General features: G+C 47.8%; 1 protein-coding gene across 1 annotated transcript; it reads right to left on the bottom strand.

Moving 5' to 3' along the window:
* Positions 1-6,972: 6,972 nt before the first annotated feature.
* Positions 6,973-8,779, bottom strand: LOC138674490 (PC-esterase domain-containing protein 1A-like). The gene has a single exon (XM_069762326.1). The coding sequence runs from the start codon at positions 8,653-8,655 to the stop codon at positions 6,973-6,975; it is 1,683 nt and encodes a 560-aa protein (XP_069618427.1). The 5' UTR covers positions 8,656-8,779.
* Between the last annotated feature and the right edge of the window lie 2,284 nt (positions 8,780-11,063).

Below are 11,063 nucleotides of genomic sequence, written 5' to 3'. Positions count from 1 at the left end.
TATTGGAAGTGCCAGCTTCTTTATATTGGACATTGGTGAGCATATCTAAGTTTAGGCTGTCTTTTGCAGCTATTTTTTCGTCCATTTATTGAATAATGCTTACACTTAGCATTGGGTGAAGGAGTACTATTCTTTCAACCTAAACATTTGTGTACTAGTTTACTGTATTTCTTTTCATAGATCATCTTACATGATGGATTTGAAAGCCAAAGAAAGCTCTTGGCGCATTAAGGCTTTGGACATATTTAAACATAGCACCGTAACAGTTTCGCAGGATGTCTCGCAGGATTTTAGGGAAAGTATGCACCGATATAGGAATGTATTATATCGCAAAACTAAGCTCTGGTGGAATCGAGCCACGTTAGAGAATTATTTATCAAAAAAGATCATACCAAGAGGACTTAGGGTCCAACTATACCCGACCTTTGAATTGGACGATGAGGGTTTAACTAAGAGATGGACCATGGCAGCAACCACATGCTCTTGTGAATTCATCCAAATCCTTATTGAGAAAAATACTCTCTCCTTGGCGGAAATGGATGAGGAGTTGGAGAGGATACAAATTATATTGAATAAGGATGTACCTAAAGACACCCTGGATAAATGGTTTAAAGAACTAGAGACTGACACCGTTAAATGGGAGGAAGAGGTGAGCCAGGGGAAACTTAAAAAATTTAAACGAGATGTGATAGATTATGACACGGATAAAGTGTATAAGTGGCAAAACAGGAAAAGAGGTGTCCCTAATAAAAACAGATCTAGGGAACCATCCGTGGCATCAAGTACCTCGGGCGCTGAAAGTCACACTACAGCTAGTGACACTGAAGATCGAAGGGACTTTAATCTTAGAACTGGCACGCGTAAGAAACATTTTCCGGAGATGTTCAATAAGACATATAAGTGCCAAAATAAGAAGGACCAGTTCAAGGTAGTAAATTTGTCTCAACATGAAATATCACCTATCCAGGAAAAGGTGTTAGAACGAGGTCTTAATTTTTCTCCTTCCTCCCGAATAGATGCATTCACAGCAGTGGAGGACACCCACCTGCTATCGAGGAAAATCATTTTAAAGAAGTTGCACTATAAAAATAAATCACCCGACACTGTCACTAAACCTGAAGAAATGGAGGCACTGGAGAATCTCATTGCATTGGAAGAGGAAAATGCAATTGCCGAGGTGAGTAATATCCCGAGCCATCTTTACAGTATATCCTAAAAATTTCCTGCATTGGGATTATGCCCAGCAGTTGAAATTTTTACTAAACTGGCCACAAGAGACATCGAATGCCTGGCGGGGAACTGTAGAAATCCATCTAATTTGGATAGAAGGGAACGTATGGTGTTGGAAGAGTTACAATCCTGGAAGGATGTTGTTTTTAAACCTGCAGATAAAGGGGGTAACCTCGTCATCTGGCCTTCTCAGATGTACGAGAAACAGGCTAATAAATTATTGGAGGATACGACGTGCTATCGCAGGTTGGTGTTTAACCCTTTATCTTCCTTCCAGGACAAATTGGTCCATATCCTTGAGAAAGCATTCATGGAAGGCATTATTTCCAGTAAGTTATTGGACACTACAAAGAAACTCCATCCAAGGCTCCCAACGTTCTACATCATCCCTAAACTACACAAAGACCCCATGGATCCACCCGGACGACCTATAGTCGCAGGTATTGGGGGATTATGTGAAGTAGTGTCGGACATTGTGGATTATGTATTAAAACCAATAGTAGCCACATTACCTTCATACATCAAAGACACTACGGCGGCTCTTCAGCGCATTGATCAACTACAGGTAGAGGATAATATCATCATGGTTACAGCGGATGTGGAGGCGCTTTACACGTCCATCCGCCACACTGATGACATTCGGGCCGCAAGATGGTTTCTGCAATCTAGCAATGTCCATCCCCCCATCGCCAACCTTGTTCTGATTTTATTGGAATTTATTTTAAATCATAATGTTTTTACATTTAATAATAATATTTTTCTTCAGTTACAAGGTACGGCGATGGGGGCTTCCTGTGCCCCGGCTTACGCAAATTTATTTCTGGGGGCATGGGAGAGACACATTTTTCAGGGGGATCTCATCCAGGATGTGAACTTTGTTCACAACTGGATGAGATATATTGATGATATTCTGTTTTTCTGGGAGGGTACTCTGGATGGATTGCAAGCATTTATGAATGCGTTAAACAACAATGACATTAATGTCAAGTTAACATTTCGCACAGGCAGAGACCTGGATTTCCTAGACCTGAGGATTGTGGTGACACAGGATGGCCGTATAAGCACCGACGTATACAGGAAACCCACGGCCACAAATGCGCTCCTACAAGCTGACTCCTCCCATCTTAGATCGACGATTAGAGGAATTCCAATCGGACAGTTTCTGCAATTAAGAAGAATATGTTCAGAGGACACTTTGTTTGAAAATCAAGCTGAAGACCTCACACGCAGGTTCGAAGCAAGAGGATATAGTTCCCGATGCATCAAAAGGGGATATATGAGAGCCAAGAGGACTAATCGTAATGAATTGCTATATAGACAGAGGAATGAGATAAGAGACAGGGAGGATAAACAGGTGAGATTTATCTCGACACACAATTGCCAGTGGCAAATGCTCACCAACATCATTCGGAAACACTGGGAAGTACTAATGGTAGATCCTATTTTGAAACAGGTACTGCCCCCAGCCCCTTCCTTTGTGGCAAAACGTTCCCCGAACCTCAAGGATGCCCTGGTACGAAGCCATTATGTGACTCCCAAGTCAGGATCCACCAGACTGGTAGGTGGAGATCGGAAAGGTTTTTTCCCCTGTGGGATGTGTAAAGGCTGTCTTAACCATACTAGATCCACAGAGTTTTGTAACTATGATGGATCAAAGACGTACAGCATAAGAATCATCTGAGTTGCAATTCCCAAGGGGTGATCTATCATGCCCAATGCCCGTGCGGGAAAATATATATAGGGCTAACTACCAGGGAACTTAAGATCAGGACAAGGGAACACATCAGGGACATCAGTAAAGCGAGGTTAGTGGAGGATGAAACTACCCTTAAAACACTGCCCAGGCATTTTAAAAAGTACCATGGTGGACAGCCGGGTGGTTTGAAAATCAAGGGTATAGATCAAATAAATTTTGACATACGCGGTGGAGACATAGGTAGGACATTGGCTCAATTAGAGAGTAGGTGGATCTATAGGCTAGGGGCTATGACCCCACAAGGTCTTAATGAAACATTAGGATTCGCTTCATTTTTATAAATATAGATGCATTCCGGACTCTATTCCTTGAAAATCCTTGCGAGACATTCTTTTAGGGAATTAGGTTGGGGTTCATTATATAGTGGTCTATTTGTATTATATGATTTTAACATTGTTTTTATTAGTTTCTAGGTACATGTGACATATGAGAGGTGATCCCCAGCGTATCGGGTTCTCTGTAGAAGGGGTATCCCCAGAATCGGACCTGAGGTTATCACATGGATGGTTAAGAGACATTATGGAAATCCTCTACAAGATCAGCAAACCAATGGACAGAGGATATTAACCCTTTGGATAAAAATGAAAGGACTATCAGCATTACTTTAAGATGGCTCACTAATTTTGATTTAGCACAATAAGTGTAATTATTAGTGATCTTCTTTTCTTTTCGTCGCTGCCTCTCCTTTGGTCTAGTGGGGAGAATGTATGGGGTAACTTTATGGGAGGAGGGGGACTTTATTACTGATGGGCTAGGGTACAAAATGTGGATGAGGGGATCATTAGGTTGGATATACAGAATATGGAGGTATTTTAGATTTGCACTAATTTCGGTAGGGTATCCTTTGGGATAAGATGCTCTTTTTAGGATCTTTTTAATTCAAGAATTTTATAATCCACAACATATCTCCTATATCTTGGCTTACTGATGGTATTTTTTTGGTGGATATCACGCCACTGTGGTGCAACTTATTGTGGCACAATGAGCACTACGCGTTATATGGGCACATTTATTTTAAATAATGATGTATTATATAAGGGCACATCATATAATTTCACAAGCCCCCTTTTATAATGTAGGCACGACATTTCTTGTAAATAATGGTGTAACATATAATGGGTACATCATATGACTTCACAAGTCCTTTTTATAATGTATGCACTATATCACTTTAAATAATGGACACGATGCACTTTTATTCATTTTATTCTCCCCTATCTGTTATGCCATCTTTATCTGCCCCCACTTTCCACAGACATAACAGTTATTATACAGCCCGATATTTATGGGCCCTCCTCCCTCTGGTTTTTCTTTTCTTTCCCCTTTCTTTTTTCATCTTGCGGTGGAGCCTTCTGTTTCCGCGGCAGTGCACATGCGCCGTCTCCTGCCCTGTTCATTTACGGATGCGCTCACTCCTGGATTGTTTGCGTACCAACGAGCGTTCCAGGGAGCGCAGGTCCGGAAGTGACCTTTACTACAGGAAGCAGGCATCGATGCAAGCGCCGCAATTGCCCGGTCACTGCTCAATATCCACTCTCGGTCACATGTTCCTGCCTTCCGCTTACTATTGGTGGATGGCTAGGATAAAACCCCACACTTATTATTATTATTATTATTATTTATTATTATAGCGCCATTTATTCCATGGCGCTTTACATGTGAGGAGGGGTATACATAATGAAAACAAGTACAATAATCTTAAACAATACAAGTCATAACTGGTACAGGAGGAATGAGGACCCTGCCCGCGAGGGCTCACAATCTACAAGGGATGGGTGAGAATACAGTAGGTGAGGGTAGAGATGGTCATGCAGCGGTTTGGTCGATCGGTGGTAGCTGCAGGTTGTAGGCTTGTCTGAAGAGGTGGGTCTTCAGGTTCTTTTTGAAGTTTTCGATGGTAGGCGAGAGTCTGATGTGTTGTGGTATAGGGTTCCAGAGTAGGGGGGATACGCGAGAGAAATCTTGTATACGATTGTTGGAAGAGGAGATAAGAGGGGAGTAGAGTAGGAGATCTTGTGAGGATCGGAGGTTGCGGGTAGGTAAGTACCGGGAGACGAGGTCACAGATGTATGGAGGAGACAGGTTGTGGATGGCTTTGTACGTCATGGTTAGGGTTTTGTAGTGGAGTCTCTGGGCAATGGGGAGCCAGTGAAGGGATTGACAGAGGGGAGAGGCCGGGGAATAGCGGGGGGACAGGTGGATTAGTCGGGCAGCAGAGTTTAGAATAGATTGGAGGGGTGCGAGAGTGTTAGCGGGGAGGCCACAGAGCAGGAGGTTGCAGTAGTCAAGGTGAGAGATGATGAGGGCATGGACTAGGGTTTTTGCAGATTCATGGTTGAGGAATGAACGGATTCGTGAAATATTTTTGAGTTGCAGTCGGCAGGAAGTGGAAAGGGCTTGGATATGTGGTTTGAAGGAGAGATCAGCGTCAAGGATTACCCCGAGGCAGCGAGCTTGTGGGACTGGGGAGAGTGGGGATCACACAGAATGGGCAGGGATCACATAGCACAGGCAGGGATCACACAGAACAGGCAGGGATTACACAGTACGGGCAGGGATCACACAGCACGGGCAGGGATCACACAGAACGGGCAGGGATCACACAGCACGGGCAGGTATCACACAGCACGGGCAGGGATTACACAGAACAGGCAGGGATTACACAGTACGGGCAGGGATCACACAGAACAGGCAGGGATTACACAGTACGGGCAGGGATCACACAGCACGGGCAGGGATCACACAGAATAGGCAGGGATCACACAGAACGGGCAGGGATCAGACAGAACGGGTAGGGATCACACAGAACAGGCAGGGATCACACAGCACGGGCAGGTATCACACAGTACGGGCAGGGATCACACAGCACGGGCGGGGAACACACAGCACGGGAGAGGATCACACAGCACGGGCGGGGAACACACATCACGGAAGGGGATCATACAGGATGGGTGGGGAACACACAGCAAGGACAGGGATCACACAGCATGGGCGGGGAACACACAGGATGGGCAGTGAACATACAGGATGGGCGGGGAACACACAGGACAGGCGGGGAACACACAGGATGGGCGGGGAACACACAGGATGGGCAGGGAACACACAGCATGGGCAGGGAACACACAGCACGGGCAGGGAACACAGCACAGGCCAGGAACACAAAGGATGGGCGGGGAACACACAGGATGGGCAGGGATCACACAGCATGGGCGGGGAACGCAGAGCACGGGCGGGGAAAGCGCAGCAGTGGCAGGGAACACAGAGCACGGGTGGGGAGCGCTGAGGATGGGCGGGGAACACACAGGATGGGCGGGGAACACAAAGGATGGGCGGGGAACACACAAGATGGGCGGGGAACACACAGGATGGGTGGGAAACACACAGGATGGGTGGGGAACACAGGATGGGCAGGGAACACAGATGGACAGGGAACACACAACACGGGAGGGGAACACACAGCACGGGAGGGGAACACACAGGGCGGGCAGGGAACACACAGAATGGGCGGGGAACATACAGCATGGGAGGGGAACACACAGCACGGGAGGGGAACACACAGGGCGGGCGGGGAACACAGCATGGGAGGGGAACACACAGGATGGGCGGGGATCACACAACATGGGTGGGAACACAGGACGGATGGGGAACACACAGCACGGGCGGGGAACACACACAGTACGGGCGGGGAACACACAGCATGTGTGGGGATCACACAGCACACGCAGGGATCACACAGCACACGTGGGGATCACACAGCACATGCGGGGATCACACAGCACACGCAGGGATCAAACAGCACATGGGGGGATCACACACCACAGGTGGCTCACACAGCATGGGCAGGGCTCACACAGATTGGGCAGGAATCACACAGCACACGCGGGGATCACACAGCACAGGATCCAGATATGTGTCCTGTGCTCTCCCATGGATTAGACAGTGGACTCTAGCGCCCCCTGTAGTCAGGGAGAGCCTGGAGTTTCCGGCTAGTAAAGGTCATTAGATTCCAGGTGACATGGGTGGTCATCAGGTGGGTGGTATGGGTGGCTCCTTTTCCCCCTCGAATTCAGCAACTTTCTTGGCTGCATGTTCATTTCCCAGACTTCTCTTGGGTGCAGAGTACCGGGGGGAAAGTTTCCGAAATTCATGGGAGGTGGCATCATGGGGCCAGAACGAATGAAATCAGGACCTGGAGGAAGGGGTAAGCAGTCAGGGGGTAACAGTAGTGGGCTGCGCGTCCCAAGGGATGGAGGAGCCGGGCCGCAGTGCTCTCGGTCTTGGATTGGGGGGTACAGCATGGGATTGGGGTCATTTTCCAATGAGAACTGGTGAGGAGGCGAGGGAAGAAGAGGGGAACCCGGGCCGCAGTGCTCCCGCTCTTGGATTGGGGGGTACGGCATGGGATGGGGGCCGTTTTCCAATGGGAACCGGTGAGGAGGCGAGGGGAGAAGAGGAGAACCTCTATAAATCCCACCATGGTTCCTGACTGCGGGGTCATGACGTGAAGGACGGGTGAAGCAGTTGGGGTTCATGCTGGCGAACATTGGCGGGATGTCTTTCCCAAAGGGCGGAGAACCCGGAATGAAGTGCTCTCGCTCTTGGATTGGGGGGTACGGCATGGGATGGGGGTCGTTTTCCATTGAAAACTGGTGAGGAGGCGAGGGAAGAAGAGGAGATCCTCTATAAATCCCACCATAGTCGCTGAATGTCGGGTCACACCATGGAGGAGAGGTGAAGCCGTCAGGGGTCAGGTTGGCACACAGTAGCGGGTTGTCATTCCCAAAGGGCGAAGAACCTGGGCTGCAGTTCTCTCGCTCTTGGATTGGGGGGTATGGCATGGGATGGGGGTCGTTTCCAAATGAGAACCAGTGAGGAGGCGCGGGGAGAAGAGGAGAACCTTTTAGCGTCTTCGCCTTTGGCATTTTCACACCCCAGGCCACTGCGATGTGGGTCAGCAGGATCTGTGTGTACTTCCGATGTGCCTCCTGGTTCCAGTGGGTGGCGTCAATGCATCTGAGGTTCAGGTCATAGCGGAAATGGTAGTGCATGTCCAAGACGTCCAGCTGGTGGAAATCAGCCAAGATGGCACTGCATAAGTTCGCTTCCACGATGTCCTTCCGCAGGTTGTGTGGGGGGTTCTGGAAACAGCCGTCATTCTCCCTGAATCCGACCGGCATGGTCATTGTCCATATGATGAGGCACTGTGGGCTCAGAACCTCCTTGAGGCGCAGGAACAGGTGGTCCAGGTTGGTCTTGTAGCCCTCCAGATGTTTGTTATTGTACCTATTAAGATCCCAAACGCAGGAGTTTGATATCAGCACATCCGGTTGGGGGCCGCTCTGGAAATCTGACAGTATGCTCTCCAGGTAAGCAGAGTAGACGCGGGTCAGGAAGTAGAAGCGGACAAGATGGTGGCCGCTCCGGTACTGCCGCACTTCTTGGAATGTGGTTTCATTGGTCATTTCATTCAGTTGGCCGCCCTCTATCAGCGAGTCATTCTCAAAAGTGAATTCCCCCTTGTCTCTCAGCTGCATTTCAGATAGAAACTCGTCTCCTTGCAGAAACTTCACGAGATCTTTATACACCGATCTCTGGATGGAGTCTCCGAGCACAACAACAAACTTATTATGCAGTAACTGGCGGACATTAACAGAGCGGAAGCCCCCCATAACTGCCTCCCAACATTCAGACCCTGTCTAGGGCTAAATATCCCAAGGTCCGTGCTCCCGTCAGCACCTCGCTGCTTTCTGGGCATGGAAGATAAATGGGAGAAAATCCACCTGGTGCAGAAAGACGTCTAACTCCACGGCACAGATGAGATAGGGGTCCCGGAGTCCTGACAGCGAGGCCTGAAGAGGTCACCACATCTCTGCGAGATGTCACACCCCCGGAAGAAGCCAGGTGCGAAGCGTGCGTTGGGGTGAGGTGGAACGCTGTGCTGCTATTTGACAGGTAGATATGGCCACACAGATGGATTATACATATTGTTACTGATGTTATATGGTTGTTGATGTTATATTCTGGGCATACTTGGGTAGCTTAAAGGTACAGAATTGAGCATGTCATCTTGATACCACTACCATGTTAAAATGAGTATTTGACTGAATATATTGCACACAGCCTCCACCTTATGTTAGGGTGCTTGGGCTAGTTTTATGTGTGTTATTTTACTTTATTTCCTAATAAAGCCTTTTGCATATCATTCTGGATCTCTTCGTTCTGGTTCCCCTTTGGGCAACCATGTGTGGTTTGTAGTGTATTGGAAGTGCCAGCTTCTTTATATTGGACATTGGTGAGCATATCAATATCTTACATACAGTAAACACGTATTGCCCATCCTTGTCTATTATAACCTCCACTTCTTCATATGGAGTGGAAGTGTGGATTAATACAGACACTCCCGTAGCATAGGCTGAGTACGTCGAGTGATAAGCCTTCCTCACCCATCTTTTTTGTAACATAGCTACTTTGTCTTCTACCAGGTGTGTTTCTTGAAGGCAAATCACCGAGGGCCTCAGCTTCAGCAGATATTGTAGAATTGCGGCCCACTTTGAGACATTGGCGAGACCCCTAACGTTCCAGCTTATAATTTTAATTCTACCCCCCATGATATGTCACAATACCAAACATTTGACTCGTTATAAATGAGGTCTCGGTTCTCCCCCCCCGCCCCTCCACCTTCCCTCCTCTACCCCCTGTCCCAACCTTCCAACTGAAATAACTCCCATCCTTCCCTTCCATCCCCCTCCCAAAAAATTGATTGTCTCCCACAACTTTTAAGCTGATAAGAATTCACTCTCCCTCTCTATTTGAGAACTAGGAGGGCATTTTTACAGCCTAACAATACAAGCTCTGTACTCCAACTACTCTCCCGTCCACATTTATCAAACTGCAATAACCGTTGCACCGCCGAACACAACCCACATATAACAACATAGCATTATGTCATCTCAGAGATGACCATTAACTTATCAAATTCAAACTGAATAACAGTTAATCACTGTTTTAACATCACTCAGAGTTTACTTCAACGGGACCGTTGCGCTCTGATATTTTTAGTGTTAGAATCAAGCCAGTGTGTCACCTCCTCTGGATTTTGAAAAAAGTGCACCCGATCCAAGGCAACGACTCTCAGCTTAGCTGGATAAATCATTAAATAGCACAAATCCATGTCCCGTAGTTGCCTTTTGACTTCTCCAAACGTCATTTGGAGCTTTTGGACTGCTGCAGAATAATCTGGGTAGATGGAGATGTGATTGCCGTCTATGATTAGATCCGCACAGTTCCTTGCTTTCCTCAGCAGAGTATCCCGGTCCCGATAATTCAGAACTTTAGCCAAGATGACTCTTGGGGCTGATCCTGGGGGCAGGGGTCTAGTGGGCACACGATGTGCCCTTTCAACGGAAATCATTTTAGTGAGACCATCCCCACCTACAGTATTTTTCAGCCATGACTCAATGTACTCAGTGGGGTTATTTCCTTCCACTTTTTCTGGCACCCCCACAATCCTCAGGTTGCTCCTGCGGGAGTGGTTCTCAAGATCATTGGTTTTAAATTTCAGTTCAGCTATACCCTGGACATCCTTTTTTTCCCTTTTCAACAGTTCATTAACCTGGTCTTCAGCGCTCCCCACACATTCTTCCACCAACTCCACTCTTTGTTCAACTTTGTGCATTGCAGCATTAATCGCACCCATCTCTCCCTTTAAATCATCCACACGACTGTTCAGAGCTGCAAGGGCAGACTTGTTGTACATTACCACAGAGAATATATCTTTGAGCGTTGGCTCTGCTATGTCCAATGTATCCGGCTGTTTAAGCTGGCCAGCACGTGCAGCCACATCAGGGGATTTCTGTTCCTCCTCACTGCTCTGCGACTGGCCCCCTCCTTCTTGTTGTTCCACAGGGACATGTGTTGTTTCAGGTCTCTCACCTTCAGCCGCTGACCGCTCATTAGCAGCCCCCTCTGACCTCGCAAAGCGTTCCAGCTTATCCATCTTCCTTTGATATGCCGCGCTCGCCATTGCCGCCTCCGCTGCAGTCTCGGCGCCATCTTGGGCCTGAGAGTTTCCCGACGC

The sequence above is a fragment of the Ranitomeya imitator genome, chromosome 4, assembly GCF_032444005.1.
Source record: "Ranitomeya imitator isolate aRanImi1 chromosome 4, aRanImi1.pri, whole genome shotgun sequence".
Taxonomy (NCBI): Eukaryota; Metazoa; Chordata; class Amphibia; order Anura; family Dendrobatidae; genus Ranitomeya; species Ranitomeya imitator.
Note: the sequence above shows the minus strand (reverse complement) of the source record. Positions and strands in the feature narration are given on the sequence as shown.